At 41.4% G+C, this 26302-nt stretch overlaps 1 protein-coding gene across 6 annotated transcripts in view; it reads left to right on the plus strand.

Moving 5' to 3' along the window:
* The window catches only part of OTUD6B (OTU deubiquitinase 6B), a 29141-nt gene extending 5843 nt beyond the window's left edge, over positions 1 to 23298 (plus strand). The window contains exons 2-8 of one of the 6 annotated variants that reach the window (XR_012655372.1): positions 4957 to 5111; positions 12455 to 12550; positions 14797 to 15109; positions 17339 to 17400; positions 18262 to 18368; positions 19650 to 19828; positions 23109 to 23127. Coding sequence is in view for 4 of the 6 variants with exons in the window: in XM_032805260.2 (XP_032661151.1) it covers positions 4957 to 5111; positions 12455 to 12550; positions 14797 to 15109; positions 17339 to 17400; positions 18262 to 18368; positions 19650 to 19726; positions 23109 to 23236 (938 nt within the window). In the remaining 2 variants the exon portion in view is untranslated. Of the gene's footprint in view, positions 1 to 4956; positions 5112 to 12454; positions 12551 to 14796; positions 15110 to 17338; positions 17401 to 17862; positions 17937 to 18261; positions 18369 to 19649 lie in introns of those variants that run through there. The other 5 variants (XR_012655371.1, XM_032805263.2, XM_032805260.2 and 2 more) reach the window with 5 other exon arrangements.
* The last annotated feature ends 3004 nt before the right edge of the window (positions 23299 to 26302 follow it).

Raw genomic sequence — 26302 nt, forward strand, 5'->3', positions numbered from 1 at the left:
TCCTTTTAGGAAGGACAATTTTAGAGGCAGCGGTAGTGGCCCTTTCAGGGATGCAGTCTTGCTTGGGAGTTTCCGGAGCAATGCTGGTCCTTCTGTGGATGAGTTTTGTGTGTGTGTGGGGGGGGGGGGGGGGCGGGGGGGTGATTCTTGTTCCTCTGGGAGAATAGTATGGAGAGGTTTGGCTTGGCAGGCATCTAGTGAGATGTTTAGGTCCCACTGGGTGGTTTCTGAGGAGAGGCTGGTCTCACTGATTGGGTGTACCTTCCAACACAACAGAACAAGGACTAGCATCAGGATCCTGGGCATTGGAGGAGGTGGGAGAAGTTCTTCTTCTAGCTTCCTTCTCCTGAGCAGCAGGTGAGATGTTTGTTTGTCCAGGCTATGATGTCCTGGAAGGCCATCCTTGAGGTGTAAGATCTCCCTGCAGCAGTATCTCCACGGGTTTTCTTCAAGGAAGCACTGCTTTTCCCATCAATGCTGAGCATCTGCAATGTCCTGCAAGCACTGAGGGCCTTCTTAGAGATAGGAAATACTACACATGTAACAAATTCAAATTAACATTGTGTTCCAAGCCTCGGTGTCTCTCTCGTAATTAGACTAGAGGTTCCCAACGCAGTGCCCATGGGGGCCATGGCGCCTGTCAGGGCATTTATGTGCGCCTGTCTAGTGCCCAGCAGGGGAGAGAAGCTGCGTCCCCGTGCCTGGTGGGGACAGAGAACTCCAGGGCTGCAGGCTGCGGGCACCAGTGTTCTCGGTCCCTGGCAGGCGCAGGACCGTGGCTTAAGCTGGAGAGAAGCCGCGGCCCCACGCCTGCCGGGTACAGAGAACTCCGGGGCTGTAGGCTGCAGGCGCCAGTGTTCTCAGTCCAGGCCACGGGGCCACGGTTTAAGCCGGAGAGGTGCCAGAGTTCTCTGTCCCCGGCAGGCGCAAGGCCCACCTAGTGCGCAGCACAGGAGAGAAGCCGAGGCCCCGCGCCTGCTGGGGACGAAGTACTCAGGGACCGCAGGCTGTGGGTGCCGATGTTCTCTGTCCTCGTGGCTTTTCTCCGACTTCGCTCTGCGCTGTCCAGAACTGCCACCAAAAAAAAAAGCTCCAACTCTGCCGTCCCAGGAATGGACAGCATGCTGCCCCGTAGCATGTGCTTGCTCCACTGGTCCTTTGAGCCGGCCCTGTATGTGAGTATTCTTCCACTGCACTGATACTGCTGTTTTCTTGTGCTTTGCGATTTATTTATTTTTTTTAACATTTTGCCCCAAAATGAGTGATTCAGATAAAAGACAACATACATATTATTTCAACGCAGAATGGGAAGAATCCTATTGTTTTATTGAAAATAAAGGGAAATGTGTTTGCTTATTGTGTGGGGGTGCTGTTGCAGTGCCGAAAAAACATAATGTCGAACGCCATTTCCAAACTAATCACGGTTCTTTTGACATTAGCCATCCACTTTAAATCTGAGTTGAGAAATGTTTGATTTGAGTTGATTAATTTTCTTCTATGTGCCCAACAGTCTGTTTTCACTAGATAAGTTGTAAAGTCTAAAGGTGCTACTATTGCTTCCTTTAAAATTGCTCATCTGCTTGCAAAGAAGAAAAAACCCTTTCAAGATGGTGAATTGTTGAAGGAAGCGTTTTTGACTGGTGCTGATTGCCTGTTTCAAGGATTTCCTAACAAGGATGAGATTTTGTTGGCAATATAAGATTTGCAGTTATCAGACAACACAGTTACGAGGAGGATACATGCAATTTCAAGTGACATGCAAACTCAGCTAAAGGATGACTTGGAAATATGTGACTAGTTTTCACTGCAATTTGATGAGTCAACAGATATATTGGCTATAGCGCAGCTGGCAGTTATGGTGAGGATGGTATTTAGTGACCTCACCGTAAAAGAAGAGTTACTAAAAGTATTGCCTATGAAAGGGCGAACAAAGGGTGAGGACATCTATAATTTATTGAAATCATATGCAATATCAATTAGTATGCCACTACACAAGCTGTCTGCAATCACCACTGTTGGGGCACCAGCAGTGATGGGCAGCGCCAATGGATTCATTGCACTCTGTAAGAAGAATGAATCCTTTCCGAACTTTGTCTTATCAGTGCTTTATCCTCCAAGAAACTTTGTGAGTCAAAGTTCGTTCTTTTCAACACATCATGCATGTCATTTATTAAAATAATTAACTCTATTGGAGTGAAACCTTTGCAACACCGACTTTTTAAGGCCCTGTTGGAAGATGTTGATGATAAACAATCTGATCTTATCTTGCACACAGAAATACAATGGCTGAGCAAAGGTAAAGTTCTTGCATGTGTTTTAAGCCTAATTGAAGAGATCAAAGAATTTCTGATGTCCACAAATCAGAACTTCGAGCAACTAGAAGACTCCAGCTGGTTAACGGACTTGGCTTTTCTTGCCGACATCACTGACAAATTGAACATTTTAAATCCTTGAGCTCCAGGGAAAAGACAAACGTGGCTCAAATGATAGGTTCTGTAAAATCATTCAAAGCAAAACTGATCCTGTGGATGTCACGTATGAAGACAAAGTCTCTCTTACATTTCCCAAGTATGAAGAAAATGGTATGTGACAGTGATTTTTAACTCATCATCATTTGTTATCCACATTTAAACACTTCTGGAACAATTTGAAGAGAGATTTCAACAGTTGACCGTCATTGAGCCTGTTGCCTTTCTTGTGAATCCTTTTACTTGCCAAATAGAGGTAATAGAAATGACTACATCAATTGAGAGTCTCATTCAAGTAAGAACAGAAGACGTGGAACTGGAGATTTTGGACCTTCAAAATGATATTGTTCTAAAATCCTGCGCAACAGGTGAAAACTTTTGGAATCTGGTTGACCAAAAAAAGTTTCCTGCCTTAAATAATATATAGCATACAAAAATAAAATCTTATTTTGGTTTCACTTATCTATGCAAAGTTCTGTTTTCAGCAGTGAACATCATAAAATCAAAATACAGATCTCGGCTTACAGATGCCCATCGTGACAATTGCTTATGAATAGGAATATCATCCTACTCTCCCAACTATGAAAAATTGGCTGAAGAAATGCAGTGCCAAAAATCACACTGACTTTTTTTTAGAAAAAACACGTGAATTAATGATACCTATTTTCCATTAAGTGCTGATGAGCGCGTATGATTAACTTGTTTAACTTTTTTTCATATTTGTTTGTTTGTTTGAAATTCAGATACAAGTAAGACACAGACTATTTTTAATTAACCGTGACTGGCTCTATGTTAAAGTAAGAATAATAAATATATTTGGACCAGCAGTTCAACAATGTTTTACTTTTTTAAAATAAATAAGATGAAAACTGTTTATGATATTTATTTTGTAAAAGCTCCTTAATTTTTCTTACAAGTATATAAAAAAGCAAATTCACATGGTAAGGTGAAAGAGTAACTGCCGAATAATTTAATTAATACCTTTTACATGTAAAATTACCTTTTTTTATCTTATGGATTCATATATTATGTAATATTAAATATGATGTTTTTCATATTATCTAATGTACAAATATAAAATAAGCCTTGAAAAATTGTTGGCGCCCGCCACATTCTTCTGAAAACATGAATGTGCTACTGGCCACAAAAAGGTTGGGGACCACTGAATTAGACCATTGCACGCTTGTTGATGCAACTGTAGGACTGAGACTCTTAACTGTCTTTTATGTCCTGATTTCTCATGCACCCATAACTTCGCAGCTATCATGCTGCACTAACATTAGCTTTTTGTCCTTCATTTCTGTTTTTAATTTAAAAAAAAAAAAAGAGAGAAACTGAGGATGTCTAGTCTTCTATGCTATTCTAGGGTAAAGGGAGTTACAAAAAAAGTTCTAATGTCCACTTGCAAACATACCAATCTTAAAATCTTATCCCCACAAAGCTAGTCAATTTAAAAAGAGTTAAGTATTATAGGGTACTACATCTGCTGGTGATTTTTACAGTCATATCATGTTGTGTGAAATACCACCCAGACCAAAGAGGAAACTAGCAAGCTAGCTGACCATACACAAAGTACTGTCAAAGGACCAGAGTCAGTACTTAACAGTTTTCGTTAGTTTGTTTTTCATTTATAGTAATGTATAGCTATAGTAGGTAGATTAAAACAAATCACAGATGTGTGTTTTTTTTCAGAGTTGATTTCCGTGTAAATATTAATAATAGAGTGGCTCAGATAGTAGGAGTCGCATCTAGATTTCAAAACTCCAAGATTTGTTCAAATCAAAACCTCAGCCCCACTCTTTATAGTGCTCTGAATCTATCTGCATCCTTGAAGTATGGGGGTATTGGAATGCAGGGCGAAGACCCCAATCCTGCAAATGTGCACATATTTTAAGTTCTGATTGCATTCAGTGGGGCTTCTCAGATGTGTGATGTTGAATGGTCTGTATTTTCAGAATTGGAGCCATAGTTCATTATGTTAAAAATACTGAACTAACTTCCATAAGTCTTGAATATTTATTTTCTTCAATGGAGATTTTAAAACAATCCAAATTCAGAGTTTCTGGTTCCAGGCATTTGAGTTATGCAGACAAATTTCAACAGAGGTTTCGCTAGCTTTTCAAAATAAACGGTTTGCAGAGGCAATGTATGGAAAAATTTAGTCCCATATAATTTTGAGAAGGCTATGGCTGAGTTCCGTAGTATGTATAAGATTAACAGGTAGCAAATACTTTAATAATCATGTGGCTGGAATATCTTCTTGCTTCCCCTGGGGTTGATAATTGTATCTTTCAGAAAAAGTATAGCTGTTCTAAAATGTAGTAATCATGCTAGGCAGTCTTATACCAGTATGTCATAAGTTAGATTATGTCAAAATCTTTATTTTCTTATTTATATAGCCCAATTTTAATCACATTTGCACCAATAAATTTAGTACATTTCATTTATTAGAGATAAACCATTGATGATTCTACATCCGTTCCTACAGCCAAAATTCAAGGTATGAAAAATGCTGTACCTAAGAATGACAAAAAGAGAAGAAAACAGTTGATTGATGATGTTGCCAGACTGGAGGCAGAAATGGAACAGAAGCACAAGGAAGAACTGAAGCAGCTAAAGGAAACTTTACTCGAGCAGAATAAGGTACCAGTCATGTTTAGCCTTATTTGTAAGGACTTGGGGGCAAATATTAACCTCAATCAGCTTTCATTGAAATTGTATAACTGTGTGTGTATGTATGTATGTATGTATGTATGTATGTATGTATGTATATGTAACTGAGGATAGAATTTCTTAAAAGGTTTATTCACAGATTAATAGATTTCAGGCCTAAACCCAGTTCCCACTCTCTCTCACAGGATCATGGTGATGATAAATGTTGTGTGATGCTGAGATATTGAGAGTAATGAGCACTGTAGAAAAAAGCATATCAACATACTATTTTATTTTTAGAGTTTTAAGAGTAAAATCATATGTCCAATTAAGAGTGTTAGCAACTCATTCTTGTCTCTTTGCTTTTTAAAATTTTTTAACTTTTAGCTCCCATAGCATGTCTTCATGCTAAGTATCTAATCCAGTTGTGTGTCCGTTATTGCTGCTTTTTTTGTGAGCGATTCAGTGGTGTGATTGTTGTATTGTGATTCCTGTCAAGGATTTGTGCCTGAACTCTGAGTGTTTCCTGTATCAGGGGTGGGCTAACTACTGCCTGGGGGCTGCATCTGGCCCTTGAGCTCCCGCCAGAGAGCTGGGTCCAATTCTTGCCCCGCTCAGATGCTCCAGCCAGGGCGTGAGGTTGAGGGCTTACCCCACTCCATGTATGCTGTGGCTTCATGCGGTTCCTGGAAGCAGCGGCATGTCCCCCCTCTGGCTCCTACGCTGCCCCTGCCCCAAGTGCCATGCCCGCAGCTCCGATTGGCTGGGAACCACGGCCAGTGGGAGCTGTAGGGGTGATACCTGCAGACGGGGCAGCACGCAGAGCCGCCTCACTGCATAGGAGCTGGATGGGGGACATGCCACTGCTTCCAGGAGCTACTTGAAGTAAGCGCCGCCAGGAGCCTGCACCCCTGACCTTCTCCCATGCCCCAACCCCCTGCCCCAGCCCTGATCCCTCTCCGGCCCTCCAAACCCCTCAGTTCCAATCGGGAGTACACTCCTGCATCCTCAACCCCATCCCAGAGCCCCCTCCCTCACCATGAACTCCTGGTTTCTGGCCCCATTCCACAGCTCAAACCCCCAGCTGGAGCCTACACCCCAACCCCGAATTTCATGAGCATTTATGGCCCACCATACAATTTCCATACGCAGATGTGGCTTTCAGACCAAAAAGTTTGCCCACCCCGTCCTACATGTTCTATAGCAAAAACATGGAAATTCTGTACACAATATTTTAAAATTCTGCAAAATTCTTCATATTTTATCTGTCAAAATGACACAAAATAATCGTGCCTGTTTCAGTTATTTTGGTAATTTTTTTCAAAATATTCTTACAGATGTACTTGCTGACAGGTATAGACGACAAAAAAGATTCAGGAAATGTTTTTTGACCAATAGGTTCCTTACTAGGCATATTAATACTGAACTTTTGAGTAATAATTCATTTAAACTACAATACAGAGACATTTCTTACACCCCTCAGAAGCAGTGCAAAGGCTCAGGGTCATCAGGGATAGTGGAGGAGCTGAGGAAGAGGGAAATAATTGCTAGGAAGAAGCCTGGGAGTGAACCTGGAGAGTTATTGGGTATTGGGTAGGTTAAGTTTTTGGGCTGTGTGTGAGGGATTGTGAGGGATTTCGGGAAGTCTTCCCCGCACTGACCCCCAGCCCCTCTCCATTCATTCAGGCAGACACATCTGCCCTTGCACACTCATGTCTCCCTGCACCCCCACTCCCATTTAGCCCCAAACCCAGTCTGTTCCTACCCACTAGCCCTTCTGAAACTCAGTCTGTGACCTCCCATGTGCCCTACTCTGTCCATCCCTCCAATATCCCAAGCCTTCTGACCTGGCCCTGAGGGCAGGGTGCTGTGAGGAACTTAGCCTCTTCTCCTCACTGTCTGTACCAGGCTGCTCCCACCAGGGAGCAGCTGCCCTCTGTTTTGGTACCACAGCAGTCTCTGGTGTGCAAAAGGTGTAACTGCATGACCTCTCTGACAGAATGTATTTTCTGCGAAGAAAAAAGATCTGTGTGGGACATGAATTCTGCACATGTGCAGTGGTGCAGAATACCCCCAGAAGTAATCCTATCCTTCCGTTTTATGACCTTTACTTGTGTCTATTTAAACACTTCCTTTCTGCTATTAAAACAGTTACATTTGCAGTCACACAATCTTTACAATCTGGTGGTATACTTCTGCTGGTATTCTTCTTACTTTCAAAAGTAATTTATATATTTTGTGAAAAATGTGGACCAGTATGGCAATTTTGCTAAAATTAAACACTCTTTTGTGCTCTGTAAATAATTACATAAGTTAGTGACACTTTATAATCAAGTAGAAAAACAAAGTCCCTGCACTGAGGAGCTTACAGTCTCTGCGGGTGCTATGATGCTGGTAATTCAAGTGCCAGCTCTGGCCAAGGCTGTAAGTTGTTAGCTAAGAACTGACAAGCTCATAGCTGGAAACCGAACCAGCTCACCTGTATGTTAGTTTTGTTCAAAACAAGTATTAGTCTTATAAGAATGTATTTAGTGTTTAGACTCAATGAAATGCTTGTTAGTTGCTGCCTGCGTTAATCTCCCTTGTAATGACTGTATTCCATGCTATAAGGAAATATGTAAGTTTTGCTTTATGACTTTGAAAATGTTTGCTCTGAATTTGTGAATCCATGCATGAGAATCATCCCTCCAGCCAGGAGGACTATCAAAGTAAGTGGGTCATTGTAAGATAAGACTTGTTAATTGCTTTATCTATTCATGGTTAAGAACATGCAGAAGGCCTTATCCCATATTTTGAATACCAGAAGAGGGAAATAAAAGTAGTGAACATAAAGGCCTTGTCTACACTACATAGTTTTGTCGTCAAAAGCTACCTTTTGCTAACAAAACGGGAGGTTTATGCACTACAAAACTACTTTTGGTGGCAAAACTCTGCTGTTTTGCTGACAAAATAAAACCACCTTAATGAGAGGCATAAAGTTTTTGTGGCAAAATTAAAGTGAAAAAGCATCAGTTGGTTTTGTCAACATAACTGGCTTCCACTAGTATCCCACAATGCCTGCTGTGGCTGCTCGGCTCACTGTTCTGATCTCTGCTGCCCTACAGGCATGCACACCTTCCTTCTCTTTCAAAGCTCCGGGAAGTATCTGATAGATGAATGTGCTCCTTTTGGTGAACAAAGAACAAATCATTAATGTGGAATGCTTCTGTTCTGCCCTGCACTAGGAAGACAGGCAGGGAGTGTGTGTGTGGGGCAGGTGGTGACCGCTGGGCTGGGCTGCTTTGACATTCCTCAGCACTGAGCGCTCAGAGAGCTGCTCAGGATGCCGCTCCTAGCAACTGAGAAGGCTGTGGGAGAACTTGGAGGGAATCACAGAACCATAGGCAGCCAGAGCGAGCTGCTTTGGGAGAGACTGCTGTGCTGAGCAGAGCTGGATGCACACTTGCCAACTTTCATGTGTTAAATAAGCACCCTGACTTTCACAAAAAGCCAAAAATCAAGCTAATCCCATTTCAAAACAAGGCCAAAACAAGCCAATCCCTAAGAATCCTAACGCTAGATTCCCCCAGCATGCAGTCTGGGACTGTGGTGGCCCCCCTTCCCACCTCTGACTCTTTCTCCCCTGCTACTACCCCCCCCCCCTTTGCCCCTGCTTGCCTGGAGCTGATTTAAAAAAAAAACAAAAAAACCTGCAAGCCAAAAATTGGCCAACAAGCTAGTTGTTTATACGCTTGCTTGCTTTAACCTGTAAATAACTCTCATGTTGTTTCCCCAGCTAATAAATCTTTAGAACTTATTACAAGATTGGCTACACGTGTTGTTGTCTTTAGTGTAGGATCTAAGGGTAGTGGTTTTCAACCTTTTCCATTTGTGGATCCTTAAAAAAAATTTCAAATGGTGGCATGGACCCCTTTGGAAATCCTAGATGCAGTCTGTGGACCTGCAGGTTGAAAACCACTCATCTAGGGTATCAGTTGATCTGGTGTAAGTGACTGGTCTCTTGGAACTGGGTGCAACCTGAATATTTTTTTGGTATAAGTGGCCATTTATCACTAATCCCAGCTTGCCTGGTGGCATAATAGACTAGAGAGTCTAAGGGGACGCCTGTGACTCCATGATTAAGACTGTTATAGTGATCCAGGAGTTCACATATTTTATAGGGTTGGTGAAATCTAATTTATAGAACATATCACCAGTTTGGGGTGCCTGCCCTGTTTTCTGACAGTCTACCCTGAGGTTGGTACTCACGGTTGTGGACCAGTCCAGACAGTGTTACAGATCCAATATTGGAAATCCACTGACTGAAATAGAACTACTTTCGAATGTAAAAGTCATATGTATGCGTAAGCTTGTTTGTAGACTTTATCTCCCTAAATTAGGGGAGTACAACTAGTAGGTAACTATACATATTGCTGTAGTAAATTTTCCTTAGCATTTCCATTCCAGCCTACCTCTTTCAGTCTCTTACAACTTTCTGAAACTTTATATATTTGGCTGAAATTTTCTAGGCTAAGTATTTTCTGATTGCAGATTTGAAAAGCTTGAGAAAAAACATATTCAACTGTTTGAAAGTATGAGAAGAGTGAAAAATTCTTGTGATCATTTGTTAAAGAAATAGTCCTTATTGACAAGTGACTGTCTCTGAGAATTCCAGTGAAATTGGTTTTGAGTTGCCAAAGATATGACCTGATGAAAATATTGATGTCTCGGGTATATCATTTGACAATTGCACAATGAAACCAATGATATACCTGAGATACATTGATGACATTTCCATCTTCTGAAGAGACAGCTTAAACTCCCTCTTAGATTTCCACCACCCATTTCTGGAACACTACCACATTAGCATCAACTTCCTGGACACCACAATCAGCTTCAACAATAGAATCATACAAAAAACTATATACAAGAAACCCATGGATCACCACACCTACCTTCATAGATCCAGTAATGACCCTAAACACGCCAAAAATTTTTGTTGCCTACAGCGCAGGCACTCCGATACTACAGAATATAGTCTGAGGAAGGAGTCTGGGATATATAACTTAATATACTCAAAACTGCCTTTGCCAAACAAGGACACTCCATCAGAGAAGTGAATCACGTCGTGGAATGAGCCAACCAAATACCCTGAAAGAACCAGATTCAATAAAGAAGTAATATCCCCCCGACCATACTCCTCTAGGTGTCACCTACCACCCCACACTGGCACCCATATGGGGTATCAAACAACTACAACCCATACTCAATGGGCACTCCATCCTGAAAGAAATTTCTTCTGGCCTTCAAACCCAACCTCTCCAAGCTCATCATCAGAAGCAAGCTCCCCACAGACCAGGACACATCAACTCAGAGTGGCACCAGACCCTGCCAGAACAACCGATGCAAAACTGGCAGATGTATAGATGTATTTCCATTGCTACAATGATCAGCACCCCCACCCCACAGCACACCTTTCAAGATTTATGTATCCTACACATGCCTATTAAAACACATGTGTACCTCAGAGCACTAAATGCTTCAGTAACAACTATGTGGATGAAACTAGACAGTCACTATGCTCTCAAATGAACTCTCAGAGTAAAAAGATCAGACAAAAACACTCTGTCACCTGTGGGTGAACACTCTTCACAAAGCGATCACTCAGTATCTACCTATCTGTTCTCCTCCTCAAAGAAAACCTGCGCAACACTTTCAAAAGACAAACCTGGAGTTTAAATTGCTAGACACTAAATAAATATAAGTGGAAAAGTTATTTTTAAGTAGAATTTTATTTTTAATACTTGACAGCAATTGATGACCTGAAGCAAGTAATAACCCTCCTCATGGCTGGGCTCTGCCTGACAACCCCAGTACAGGAGTTGGGGCTCACAGCGTCCTGGATGCCCCCCAGCTCAGGGCTCACAGCCCCTTTCCTGGTTGGGGTCAGGACTTGCAACCCTGCATGGCGGTCAGACTCTGGGATCACAGCCCCACTCCTGGCCAGGGTTGAGGTCTGGGCTTGCAACCCCATAGGTGGGTTGGACTTGGGGATTGCAGCCCTGTGCCTGCCCGGAGCTCACAGCCCCAATCCTGGCCAGGGTTCGGGCTGGGGCTCGCAGCACCATGGGGGGTCGGAGTGAGGGCTCGCTGTCCTGCGCCTGCCCAGAGCTTACAGCCCCGCTCCTGGACAGGGTTGGGGTTGGGGCTCGCAGCCATGCATCCCTATTGGGATTGGTGCATGTAGCCGTGCGTCTCTGTCGGGTCTGCAGCCCACAGCCCGGGGTTGGGGCTTGCAGTCACGTGTCCCCAGTTTGAGAACCAATGGATTGTTACAACAATCTGTAACCCACTAACCCCCCTTTTTGTTCTGACTTACAGGGGTGTTTACAGGCCACTTCACCTTGAATAGTCCCTTAGAATATACGCTAACTACTTATGCCAAACTGTCTGTTCCATCTTGTATTTAGCTGTGACCATACCTGAGGAAGAACTCTATTTAGCTTGAAAGTTTGTCTCTCATCAATAGAAGCTGGTCCAATAATACCTCACTTACCTTGTGTCTCTAATATCCTGGGACCAACCTGGCTACAACAACACTGCATACAACACTGAGAAATTTAGCAATTGTGCAGTAAATGAGGTAGGGCAGAAGAGATAAGGTAAAGCCTGCACCTTTTAATACATAGAGGGAATTAACTCAGTTCAGAGGACCTTGCAAAGTGTGGCAAAAACATTACAGTTCTATTTGGCCTAATATGTCTTAATGATGAGATTTTATTTAAAAGAGTCTTAAGAGACTATTGGATCTCATGGTTAACATTCAGGAAAGTTGGATGCATAATTTGTAACCCTATTTCCTTGTGACATTTGACAGATTTAATTATGTTGACTGACTGTCTCAAATTCTAAAGTTTTATGATACTGGATTTTAAGGTGTGCAGATCAGGTGATCAGGTAAAGGCTCCATTTATGCCTTCAGACAGAATCTACTGTGGGAGGTTGTCTTTTGTGTAATTTTCACTGTACACATTATGCTATATGGTTCTCAATCAAAGTGTTCTTAAGTGAATTGGCTTAACATTCCTGATAGTAAGGAAAAAAAGGTGGGGAGTAAATATGATAAGTTAATAGATAATATGATAAAGTATTGGCAGCCTTCCTACAAATAAAAGTAAGGTAAAATATTTTCTCTTAAAATATTTTAAACCTTGATAATACTGTTCAATATTTAAACTGAAAAGTGTAACCTGGTATTGATTGAAACGTATTTAAGAGACCTTTTCAATGGTGTGTTGTAATTCTCCATTCTCACTCATATTAATTAAAATGTTAAAAATTTTGTTTCCCTCTAGGTAGATTCTGTGGCTGATAGTATTGCAAGTTTTCAGCTTGAGGAAAGAGAGCAACAGATGCAGCAACCTCGAATATCAAAAGCACAGAAAAGGCGGGTATGATACCAGTTTCAATGTTTTCCGCAAAGAAGTGCAGGCATTTTCACACCAGCATATGCGTTTACTAACACGTGACTAGGCTCAACAACTGCTAATTCCATTAAGTTTACTTAAATCCCTAAAGAAATTCAGGCATCTTCCCAATGGGCTCTATCAAGTCTAACACATCTTTGGTGGTAGAGGTGATTGGGAATTTTCTGACAAAAGTTTCATCAGAAAATGCTAATTCAACAAACCCATCTTGGATTTGACAGACCTTAATTGAACCACAGGTTGGTTTCCTGGCAGGCTGTTGGGGGATCCCACTATTCTAGGGTTTGTATTTTAAGGACATCTCTGTCAGGGACCCCGGCGCATCCAAGGTCAGTGGTTCCAGGGCAGCTATTCCATGCCAGAGCTTTCAGGGTCCCTATGTTGGAGCCAGGAGTCTGGAAACCCTGTGAACCATCAGGGTACCCAGTCTTACTACCATGGAGCTAGAGGCCTGGAAGCACTGGCTCTAGCCAATCTGGACTCTGGTCGGGTGCAAGGAACAAGGAAGCCGTGAGAGCTTCTACTTGAGCCAGGACTCTGGGCTTCTCAGCTTCTGGTTCTGCAGTAGGGAGTCTAGAAGTCCTGGGAAATCCAGCTGATGACTTCTCAGTGGGGTCATGGGAGCTGGTTGGCAAGCGAGTCTAGAAGCCCAGGGTCTCTGGCCCTAGAGCAGTCTGCATGCTGGGGCTGGGAGTCTTGCCAGCTGTTGACTGAAATTAACATAATTCTTGTCAGTTTCAACCTACCAGAGTCCCAGGGAACATACTCTATTTCAGAAACACCACATTTTGATGTTTCTGAAATGAAATTGTTCAGAATTTCTGCTTTGTGGGAAACTTTGAAAAATTTTGTTTTATTCTGATTTGGAATGAAACTAAATATCAAAATTTCCCATAAACCAGAATTTCTGAGTTTTAGCCCACTCTAATTGGTAGGTTACGTGCATGATTTGATGTTAGAAATCTGTAGAGGTGCTACTTAGGTGCTTTAAGTCCTTTAAACAGCAATACTTCTGAGCTGACATCTGGATCTCTTTGGGCTGGCATTTCTCTACTCCTTGTTTAATTCGAACTCCTGAACCCACTGGCATGAGTGGGAAAATGTCGCAGCCTCATTAAAGAAATAAATACTACTTACCATTGTAACTGTAGCTCTTTGAGGATGTCACCTCTGTGCATTCACCCTACCTGGAATTCTTCTGTCATTGGACTCTGGGGTTTAGCAGGAGAAACGTGAGGCACTCGGGCCTGTATGAGCCTCTTATAATCTCATGACATCCTGTGCTGTAAGAGGGAAGTTGCTTGGCAACAGTATGTATTGCTTTCCAAAAGGTTCTCAAAGTTGAGTAGTTCTGGGTAAAGGAAGTACCCCACAAGCATGAATATGCAGAGGCAACACTTGGGTAGCCAGTATATTATCTCAGCTGGAATTGACCAGGACACCTGAAGTTTATCCATATTTTTCACACACACAATATTTTGAGATTTTTTAGGACTGCAGGTATTCAGAGCTTCCATTTTATAATTCCTCCAAAAGATGAATGATTTAGGAGAGTGCTGTCTACTAAATTGTCAATGCTGCTTTCTGCACTTTTTCTGAAGGTCTTCCATCAAAGTACTAACGTCTGAGCCCACTTAACTTGAGATCAGATGGTAAAATAAAAATCTTGGAAATACCACAAAATAAAAAAAAATGTTCTAGTGAAACAAAGTGAAACAGGCAACATGTCTTTCAGTATTTGCTCTACAAAATTATGTTCCTACAATTTGACTTCATGAACTAATGCTTCACTATATCATGGCTTCAAGATAAACACATAGGCCATAATTTTCAAATGTATGCCTAAAGTTAGGCACTTAAATAAACAAGAGATTAGCTGTCTTTGGATTTAGGTACTTAACTTTAGGCACTAACTTGGAAAATGTTAGTCTAACTTGCTAATTCTACTATACAAAGGTTATTCTTTCTTAAAGGGTGAATTTCAGTATATTTATTAGCTGGAAAGATACCGACCATCCTTTGGTGGCACAATGGTAGTGCACAGACCTAAATCTGAGCAACAAAATTCTGAATTTCGTAGATCTGAGCAGCAAACCAAGAATTGTACAGACACGTGGGACCTCTTGTAAGATTGAACTTTGTTTTTCCAGTAACTTTCATATGAATTCGACATCCTCATGTAGCATTCTTTATTGTGCTTTCCATCCAAGGAGAAGAAAGCTGCATTGGAGAAGGAAAGAGAAGAAAGGATAGCTGAAGCTGAGATAGAAAATTTAACAGGAGCCAGACATCTTGAAAGTCAAAAGCTTGCTCAGATATTGGCAGCAAGGCAGTTGGAGATTAAACAGATTCCATCAGATGGCCACTGCATGTACAGAGCTATTGAAGACCAGCTCAAGAATCAGCAAAACTCCTGGACTGTTGCAACCCTGAGAAGTCAAACTGCAGAGTATATGCAAAGTCATGTTGATGATTTCCTGCCGTTTCTAACAAATCCCAACACAGGAGACATGTATAGCCGAGGTGAGAATTTTATAGTTTAATAAATGATTCTTAAAAAGTGTCTTTTTACAAATGTTACCAGTAGTTCTGGAGCTTATCAGTATTACAGTTGTAACTGGTCACAAGTCAGCTACAGCATGGTTGTCCCCCCATGACACTGGATGTCATGCAGTGTAGACGGAATCATAATCTCCTCTGTAATTGAGCAAATGTCTTGAAGATACTTTTCCTGCATGTAGACAAACAACTTCAGCCTGGTTATGTAACACAGTTAATCTCATCTTTGATACAAAATGGAACCGTGTTACATCTTGACCAGGTAACAATGGTGTGGTAATCATGTTCCATGAGTGAGCTGAAATTGTAATGTAGATAGGACCTCCTAACATAAGGATAGTCTTGTTTATAGTTGAAATTCTGCAGGGATCAATGTTACTGTAATCTTTGCTGAATCTTGTTGTAGAAAAAAATATGCCTTTGATTAAGCTGTCCTATCACAGAATCGGAAGGGACCTCAGGAGGTCATCTAGTCTGTCCCCCTGCCCAAAGCAGGACCAATCCCCAACTAAATCCCCAAATGGCCCCTTTAAGGATTGAACTTGCAACCTTACGTTTAGCAGGCCAATTCTCAAACCACTGAGCTATCCCTCCCCCTAAAATTCTGGAAGGGACCTTGAAAGGTCATTGAGTCCAGTCCCCTGCCTTCACTAGCAGGACCAAGTACTGTCCCTGACAGGTGGTGTTTTTTCCCTTTCCCTCAGATCTCTAAATGCCCCCCTCAAGGATTGAACTCACAACCCTGGGTTTAGCAGGCCAGTGCTCAAACCACTGAGACTTTGGCATGGAATAATGGAAAATTTAGTTGGAGAATGGCTTTCAAGTCATCTATGCCTCAGTAGTAAAATAGCTCTCTCTTCAAAGATACTCAGTGGTACTGTTGATATCCTGTATCTAGAATAGACATTTAGCAGAAGGGAGCCTTTAAGCATATTTCAATAGCCTAAAAAATCATTCTTCAAAAGAATTTTCAATAAAAGCTTAAACTTCCATGGAACCATGATATAGAAAAGTGTGGTATGTTTTGCTGTTCCTGTTAACATGGCAGCTAACATAGTTACCACATGCTGTAGAGCTGAGTATTAGTATAGTATTGTGAAAGTTAGTTAGTCTGCTTGTTTGCCTCTTGTGATGCAGGGAATATGAGGATGCTAGCCTCTTCATATTAGCTCCCTGAGAGAGACAATGTTATAGGTACCGGTGCAGTGTTATTAGCAGCACGGTAGCACTTCTGGCCGGCTCTCTCTTGTCTTAGGCTAAACTTCCTTTCTTAAATTTAAATTACCTTTCTATTTTATTGGTAGGTTTATTTTGTGTGTATCAAAATAGATAAACCTGCAGTTTGCCTCATAAATTTTTAACCATGATAGCCTTTTTGAGATCCAAACTGATTTTCTTTAATTGTTGAGAAGGGTGGTTTCTCCAAGAAAATGCTTTTTGTCTTGCAGTGTATAATTTTGTTCAGTTTATTCTTCACCCAGAACATGTTTAATAGTGTTTTTTATGAAGAGGTCGGCTAATTTTATTCGTTTAATTCCTTTTATTTATAAGAGCACAGATCTTACTTGCAACCCCCAATCTTACTTGCCTTAAAACTGTCTTCTGGAGACATGCATAGAAGAGAATGTTCTCTGGATTCTAAATATTTTAGTTTAGTGAGAAATAAACAACGCAGTCAGTTTGGAGAAAAACATAGTAGAACTGCAGCTAGTTACAGGACCTGAAAGTTTATCTAACATCTATCTTGCACAAGAGCCAAGCCTAGTAATTAGATAGAAAGATACTTCCACTGCATGCTGTCTCCCAAAGCTATGACTCCTGCAGTTTAAAGCTATTGTGTACCACTTATTGGGTACGGTATATAATAAGATTATATTGTCCATAACACTTATTCAGGAAATGCTTAAAATATAACTTGCTGTTTACTATGTTTTTACTACCGTATCTTTGCTCTCCTTTTTCCTGTTCTTTTCAACAAGACAACATACTATACTTCTTGCTTTGTTGTAGAAGTTTGTTTCCTATTTGTTTTCTCTTTCCCTGCACTTAAATATTTTTATTCTCCTACATTATTTTCTACTTTTAGAAGCCAACATTTATTTTTAATTTATCTCATCAATATCTTTCCGACCCACATCCAGGAAAGAGATTTACTGAGAGGTTTACTCTTTTTTTTTTTTTTTCTTCCTGCAGGGGAGTTTGAAAAGTACTGTGATGATATAGTCAACACAGCTGCCTGGGGTGGTCAGCTGGAAGTAAGTATGGTACTGTTTATTTTTGTTGATGGAACTCTGAAGTGATCGAAAATTAATGGATTTTTAGATACAGATTCTTAGAAATGCCCCTTCTCCACTTCAAAGAAGGGGCTTTTCTGTAATAGAAAAATTTCTGGAGGCCTAATCAAGCATGATTGTAAAGAAATATAACAACAATACCTACTCTTGTATAGCGTGTTTCATCAGTATATCTCAAGGCACTTTACGAAGAAAGTAAGTAGGTATCATTATTCCCATTTTTAACCTCTTGACAAACTTTACATTGTGGACAAATATTTTCTCAGAATGTTACCAGTTTTGTCTGTGTCTGTATTCCTTACAGCAGCTTAAGTCTTTAAAACTTGTAGAACAGGTGTTTTTCTAATGTGATGGTTGACAACATGAAGGGAAAGAATAAAAAATAGAGACAGAAAGTTGGTTTTATTTTCTTTGTTTAAACAGAGTCAACATACTTTGCAGCACAGCAAGCTATTGTACAGCAAAGTGTAATTAGAGAGTGAGATTTATAATTAAAACTGAAATAAAAAACTTTTTTTAGCACTTAAACTCTGTTTTTGCATTTCATTCCGTTTCAGCATTGAAAATAGACTAGTTGCTCTTTCGAGTTCTTTTGAACTAGCACCATGCTGCATGGCTTTTTATCAACAAAGCAAGAGATGGTTCATAGAAACTCGTCATAGGAATTTTAAAAACTAACCTCAGGAAGATTTTGTAAAATCTCACTTCTAAAAAACCCCTAAATTTCAGGCCTAAACTGACTTACTGGTATCTGTGTTAGAACTAAGTATTTTTCATAGTATTTAATTATGCTTCTCAGCATATTGTTTTCCTGTCTTAAAGCTAAGGGCTCTGTCACACATTTTGCAAAAACCAATTGAAGTAGTGCAAATGGATTCTCCTTCCATTATTGTTGGTGAAGAATATTCAAGCAAACCATTAATACTAGTGTAAGTAGATATTTTTATTCCTATTTTTTAATCATGTTTTTTCCCACAGGAGAGTATTTAAGGACTGATAGTAAGTGATTGCAATATTTTATCTAGCTTGTGTGACTAGAGAATGTTACAGAACAAATTGGCTTGAAAATGCAAAATAGCCATCAATAAATCAGGTTAGGAAACAAAAGAAGCTCATTCTTAGTGTTCGCTCTAATTTTTTACATCCATGTGCAAAATGAATTTTATGTGTACCAATATGGAAGTAATGTGTGACACGTGACCTTCATATTGGTGTGCATAACAAAATTCATGTGGTGGGGGTGGGGCCAAAGGGTTTGGAGTGTGGGAGGGTGCTCAGGGCTGGGGCAAAGGGTTGGTGTGCGGGGTGGTTGAGGGCTCTGGGGTCGGGCTGGGGATGAGGGGTTTGGAGTGTGGGAGGGGGCTCAGGGCTGGGGCAGAGGTTTGGGGTGTGGGAGGTGCAGGCTCTGAGGTGGGGCTGAGGATGACCGATTGGGGTGCAGGGTGCCCCGGGGATGCAGTGGGGGGAGAGAGATCTCCGCATCTCCCCCACCCCCCAGTCCTCTCTCGCTGCAGCAGCTTGGGGCCAGGAGAGAGCTGCCTTTCCCTGGCTGTGGCTGGGCTGGGCTGAGCCATGGAAGGGGCTCCTCTCCCCTAGCTGCAGCAAGTCCGTGGCAGGTCCATGCCAGGGCTGGCGGAGAGGGGTGCCTCTCCGCCAGCCGTGGCAGGTCCATGCTGGGGTTGATGGGGAGGGGCTTGGCTCCTCTCCCCGCTGCAGCCCTGAGCCCCTGTGCAGGGCTTAATAGGCGGCTGCGTAGCTTAGAGGGAACTTAGACATCCGTTACTTTTCTGTCAGTTGACTGATTCGTTAGCAGCCTTCAGTTATTCACAAAAGCTATTTTATTCACAATTATATATGGATTTAATGTATTATTTTATATAAAAGCTCCATTAATGATGTGTAGGTTTTATCATTATTAGCAAAACTAAAGAAACACTCCTTTCTCATGAAAACATGCAATCAAACTTCTATGGTTTCCAGGATAATACATTTTTCATGCTGTCTTGAACTTTAATTGAATGTCTTTAAACTATCTGAGAGTAGAAAGTAGGTATGTGTGTGTGTGTGTATGTATGTGTGTGTGTGTGTGTGTGTATATATATATATATATATATATATATATATATAAAATGTGTGTGTGTGTATGTGTATGTGTTTTAATTTTAGTTAAATATAAATCTTTTAAATGGCTTTTTTTGTTTTATTTTTAGGTATATGAGACACGCATATGGATTAGGAGAGCATTATAATTCCGTAAAACTGCTAACAGACACTGCTACAGAAAATGGTAGCTAGTATACAAGTCATAAGTCCACAGGGATAATGGGTGCCGCTTGACACTTTGGGCTGTTCATCTGTGGATGGTTCCCAAGAAAACTGGAAAACAAAAGTAACGGGAAGGAACTTTTAAGAAAGACAAAAGATTTGGCTACGTATCAGAAGTAGCAGTTTAAAACAGTCCCTAGGCTGCTGATTTAGATCATGTTTTAGAAAATATTCTCTAAAATGCTGGCTGTGTAAGCCATTGTAACTTGCATAGTTTGAGTATTTTGGTTTACGTAACATACTCTGACAGTGAAAAGATCAATAGTACATGTTTCAGGTAGCCTGTGTGTTTTTGTTTTTTTTTTCCCATATTCTGTGCATTTCTACTGAAGAGTTGATGTGACTTGCAGGCTCTTATTAGGCCTTTTCAAGTAGATTATATGGTGATCATGGAGATTTTATTAAGGCATTTAAATGACTGTTGAATAATATTCTGGATTGGAGTGACCATCAAGATACTGCTTTAATAGTCCCAACAGGTCATAGCTAAAACATATGTAAACAATAGTAAGGACCCTCCTAATACTTTAGTTACATAAGAGCCAGAGGCAAAGCCAGTGATGCTGAATATACCCTTATCTGACTCAAAAGGTTGCAAACCTAACTTCTGCTTTTATGGATTCTCTTCTTAATTTTTTAATCAGGTTTTGAAAACTTTCTTGTCTTCTGCTGCTGGCATTTCTGCTTATGGCCATAAATGACAGAACATGGGTGAGAACTGATAACAGCATTGCTGATCCACATTGTCCCACCTGTAGAACAGGGGACATTCAACTTTTTGTTCTTTTGAAATTTATTTTTCTTTACAATAGTTGGCATTTCAGATGAAGACTTAGTGAACTAGTCCAAACATACTGTTTATAGTGCTGCCATTCCATCAGATCTGCAGTTTGGAATGCAATTTACAATACTCAGGTGTGGTCTGTACTTAAAATTTAGGTCAATATACCTACGGTGCTCAGCAGTGTGAGAAATCCACACTCCTGAGCACCATAGTCTTCCTGACGCAATCCCTGGTGTACATGTAGCTGAATCGCTGGAAGAATGCTTCCATCAACCTACTTACTATCGTTCGGGCAGATGTTTTTTCCTACAGCAATGGAAAAAACCCTGTCATTGTAGGTTATGTCTATGTTATGGGGTTATACCGACAAAACTTCAGCACTGTAGTTACGCCAATATAGTCCCTGTAGTGTAGACACTGCCTTATACAGCCAGTTGCAGACAGTTATAAAAATTGTCATCGCTTATTTCTTGTAGGTAACTTTAAAGATGACCTGCAAAGAAATTTGGATTTGTGTTGTCTGCTTTGCTTCTTTGACATACAGAGAAGGCTTGAAACATATAAGGAAAGCCTGCCAATACCACCAGGAAATTATTTTTTTATATAGACTGTTTAAAACTTTTTTACACTGTTTTTTTTAACTGCCTGAATAAACAATTTGAGAGAAAAGCAGTTGTTAAAGAAGCAACAGTGCTGCCCCTCAGCTGAGGGCTGAAAGAGTTTATAGTCCACATCCGAAACATATGAGTTGTACAGTAAAACCAGAAAAGAAATTGACATTCCTGATACTACTTCATGCCTTACTTTTTTATGATATATAAAGAAGACGGAAAACCAACTATTTTTCTTCTGTAGGTCATTTAATGAAAGCACTTTGTGGTCTTGCTGAAAGAGATGCAAATGAGGACTTTACAAATTTACTTGTTTTATAGGTAGTCTTACCACATAAAGAATGTTTGATTATGAATTTCACAGTGTGGAGCTTGCCAGGCAAAACACATATTAACCAAATATAACATTGTTTGGCAATCTTTATTCATTTGGTATTTATTGTAACAACTGGATGAACCCAACTGATGTCTTGATTGCAGGAGTCAGACTTTTTTTTTTTCAATGCCTGTTACCAGAAATGGATTCACTAGTGAGAGAGAATTAATATAGAAATCTTCTTTAATGCCATAAAGATTTTCACCGTAATACAATAATATATTGTTTTTAGTGTTACCTAAAATTGATGTATTAGGCAGTGTACATGTTGATTTATGTAGCTGAATGGTGAATAATTGTCAGTTAATTGAGGTTTGATCAGAATTTATTCCTGGGTCACTAACTGAAAGGGGGAAAAGATGATATTGGAATTCTGGAATATGTCTGTATCCAACAATTTGTCCAATTTAAGATGTTTTCAACTTGTACAAAGCAAAAGAATATTTAATTATAGTGAGCAAAGGACCTTTGCTCATGCTGTATGGGCCTTGCTTCCCTCTCCTTGCCCTCCCTCCGTCCCCTTAAAAAAGTATGGAAACTTCCATTGCTTTTAATCTCTTTTAATTAAGAAGTTAGAAACTGATTTGTATTTATTAAATTGGATAAGATTTCCACTTATCAGTTTGTCCTGAAATAGATTATCTGTTGCAGAATTTCTCTGCAGTACTTCCTGTTCCCTCTGAAACTAGTGAACTTAATGATTTTCACTTTGTCATGATCCTACAACGGCATCATGTATTAATCGACCACAAGCTCCATTCAAGAAGACAACTCTCTATTAAAGAAATAGAGATCCAAAAGCTCATTTTCTCCTGTTTTTAAATTATCTCTTAGTGTCACCAGTTGTACTTGCCATGGCTTTTTTTTGGTAGCATCCACTCCGCCGTATTATAGAATTTTCCCATCTTAAGTGAAATGTGGCCAGCTAGATATTACAAGAGCTCCCTGTTTCACTTTGCATTTTAACTTTTTGCTGCATATTGAAACATAGCTTACATGATTTCCATTGACACTTCTAAAATTATAGATCTGCTTTGAAGTCTTTCTTGCTATTTAATTCACATTTTTAATTTCTCAATTTTATCCATTATTATAGTTATGTCCCTTGTGCCACAAAATATTCCTCCACTTTCTGACTGGTGTCTCACCCTTCAAATACTCTAGAAAGTTGTTATGTCTAGAACCCTGCGTGGGTATGCAATTTACGTCCGCATCCGATCCATGATTCCCCAAAATGATCTGCAGATACCTCTTTTTGGCATGTTTAGCCAAGCTGTAAACATTTAGCTGTTTTTCGCATAAATTGGTGCTTTTAGATTATTCCTGTTTTTTTCCAGGCAAACACTTTTTTGCTTTTGATAAAGTTACAAAATTGGTGGCTAAAGGAGTTGCCATACACGTGAACTTTAGTGAAGCATTTCAATGAGAAACATCCTATCAGACTTTTCCAGAATTAGTTCAGGCTGACTTGAGTAAGAACATTCACATGTGTTGAAAACTGGCTACAGGCTTATAAAACTGCAGTGGGGAGAGATGGTCAGTGGGATACTAAACATTAATCTCTTTATTACAGGTATTATCACTGAAAAACAGAGTGAACAGAACTTTAATGAAATTCACAGTCAGCTCATCAAACAAAGCATTTCAATGCTATCTGGCTCCAAACCTCCTTTTGCTACATTGTTGGCATGTTACCAATGACCTGTGTTTCCTATTGGTGTTCATCTTTGTTACTTGATGCAAATAGAGTGAGTTGACTACTGTATGCAAAATGCTCTGGTCATTACAGCCATATTCTCTCTTTACATCTTTTCCTTAAGAGGGCAGATCAAATATGAACTTTAGGTTTGTAAAGTTCTTAACCGGGGTATAGGCCTTGCGTTATGTTTGAGAGCATTCTGCTGAGATTAGGGCCCAATTGTTCTAGATCAGGGGGTCGGAACCCTACAGGGAGTTGTGAGGTTATTACATTGGGGGTCACGAGCTGTCAGCCTCCACCCCAGGCCCCGCTTTGCCCTCAACATTTATAATGGGTTAAATATATTAAAAGTTTTTAATTTATAAGGAGGGTCGCACTCAGAGGCTTGCAGTGTGAAAGGAGTCACTGGTAAAAAAAGTTTGAGAGCCACCATCTTAGACACTGCGCAACCAGGATCTGCTTGAAAAGTTTGTAGTCTGTATAACAGTCACAATGGATGTGAGGGGAAACGTGGGTCTGAGTGGGGGAATATCTGTGCTATAATTTTTGCCTTGTAGCATGAGCCTGATTCAGTTTACCTGGACTCTTAAATTTGCTGCTGTGTTGTTGTTTTTTTTCCCCCTCATTGTAGACATACCCTGAGACAGACAGACATGCACATGTGTGATTGTTGATGCCCAAGATTTTAGCTGATGTAGTTGCCCTCTGCTTTGCTTCTGCCAGTGGGAGTGTGGGAGAGGCGGGGTTGGCCAAAGGCTCAGCAGGTAATGGCAGGATGGGGGTAGATTTGAAGTGCAGAGCTGAGATGGTATAGAGTCTTGCTAGCATGAGGTGGAGGCAGGGGGTGTGGGTGGGTGGTAGTTGGTATGTCAAGGTCATGCCCCATTTTCCACAGGCTGTGGCTGCAGCAGGGAGCAAGTAACAGCCCCTTTCACCCCAGGACTCTGCAGCAGCGAGGGTTTGGGGACCAGGCAGTGAGTTCATGCCCCATTCTCCCCCAAACCATGGGTGCAGTGGAAGAGTATTGCAGAGGGGGTAATGTGCCTGCTCCTCTCCTGGGACTCAGTGCAGAAGGGAGATGGTGGGCCTGCATGGTTTTGTTCTACAAACCACCTGCTGAAAGCAAACATCTTGTCTCTGCTTCCCCAGGTGGTGTTGCAACCCTGCTTCCACAAATGCAAGCTTATCAGGGGTGGCTCTGTTCTTTGCCACCCCAAGCATGGCAGGCAAGCAGCTTTCGGCAGCACGCCTGCGGGAGGTCCGCTGGTCACGCGGATTCAGCGGGACGCCTGCAGGAGGTCTGCCGGTGCCGCGCCATCAGCATCCCTGCTGCCGAATTGCTGTGGGACCGATGGACCTCCCACAGGCGTGCCGCCGAAAGCCGCCTGCCTGCCCCCCTCACAGCGACCAGCACGCCAACCCCCGCGGCTTGCTGTCCCAGGCACGCGCTTGCTGCCCCGATGCTTGGAGCCGCTCCCGCTGGGTGGGACCTCACCTCTGCTCTCCTTGCTAAGTGTTCTGTGAAGTACAAGGCATGGAGGAATGGTCAGGGGAGGGGAGCAGGGAGACTGAATTAGGTATTAGTGAGGGGAAGAGATGGCAGAAGACATGCTAAACCTGCAAAAAAAAAAAAAAATTGCAGAAATTGGCCTTGGTTTTGGCTTAAGTGACTTGTGAGTTGCTTGTTGGCTAGTTTCTGGCTTGTAGCTTGTTGCTTCTTTTTTTGATCGGCTTGCGGCAAGCAGGGGCAAGGTGTGGGGCAGTGGAAAGCAGGGGCAAGGGAGAGGAGAGAGGGTCAGGGGTGCACAGTGGGCCTACCACGGTCCCAGACTGCACGTTGGGGGGATCTAGTCACATAGAGTGCTGGGTTCTTAGGGATTGGCTTGTTTTGACCTTGTTTTGAATTGGGATTAGTTTGATTTTTTGACTTATTGTGAAAGTCGGGGTGCTTATTTACTACGTGAAAGTTGACAACTGTGGATGGCAGTAGAGGTATTGGAGGGCAGTGGGGATGTCATGGGACTGGAGGGGGTGAGGCTTGGATTTGGGAATATTGGGGAAAATTAACCAATGTTTTCAAATTACTGTTACGTGGCTTTAAATGTCCAGGGTGGCACGTGAATTTCACTTACTGTCTCAGCGTCTCTTCTGCTTAACTTGTCTTTAAGGTAACTCCATACAGCACCAGACCACCCTGTCACAGCCGCATATCCCTCACCTTCCCCTTAACACCACAACTCCTCACACTGTCTTCAGTAGCAGCCAGTGTGGCTACTACTGCATGCTGATATACAGTTCCAGTGTTTGGTGTGCGTAGGTGTGGTAAAGGACACTGACTACCAGGCTCTGCTGCTCTCCCAGATGCACTCTTTTCCTTTGGGAGGTGGGGGTTTCTCCCAAGCCCCCCAGCCACATGCCATAGCATTGCACTGTGGCTGTTTCCATGGCCATGTGAGGGGTCTTCAAGGTCTGGGATGGGGCTGGGTCCTGTCACCGTCTGCATGGTGAGGGGTCCCTCCCCAGCATAGTTACAAACCACTGTTGGCACAATTTGCTAGTGGTAGCAATTACTGACACCTAGGTATTCTCTTTTGTTGGCCTGTCACAACTTTCTCTAGTCCAGGGATAGCAAGTTGTGGTGATTGGGGTTTTCACCTTACAATATGGTACCTCTCACCTTTCCCCATCTCCTGGGCCAAGGATGGTAAGTGGGGATAGATGGGGATTTATCGGTGACAATTTACTCTCTCTCATTTTTCCCAATCCTATAGTCCAGGGGTAACAAATTGTGACAGATGGGGAACCATCTCACCACGATTTGCTGCTGTTGTGAAATATCTCTCAAATTTAGACACACATAACTGTATTTTTGTAATTTGGAAAAACTTTCTACAGAGTTAAACCTTAGGCCTATTGTATGTAAAGCCCTGAATGAAAGTGTTATTTCTTTTAGTCTCTTTCCATTGTATATTAGGCCATACAGTTTCTATAATAAACATTTAATTCACACAAGTGAAAATAATATAAAACTTTACACCCTAAAAGTCCACTCAGTCCTGCTTCTTGTT

This window comes from Chelonoidis abingdonii, chromosome 2 (assembly GCF_003597395.2).
Source record: "Chelonoidis abingdonii isolate Lonesome George chromosome 2, CheloAbing_2.0, whole genome shotgun sequence".
In the NCBI taxonomy this organism is placed as follows: domain Eukaryota; kingdom Metazoa; phylum Chordata; order Testudines; family Testudinidae; genus Chelonoidis; species Chelonoidis abingdonii.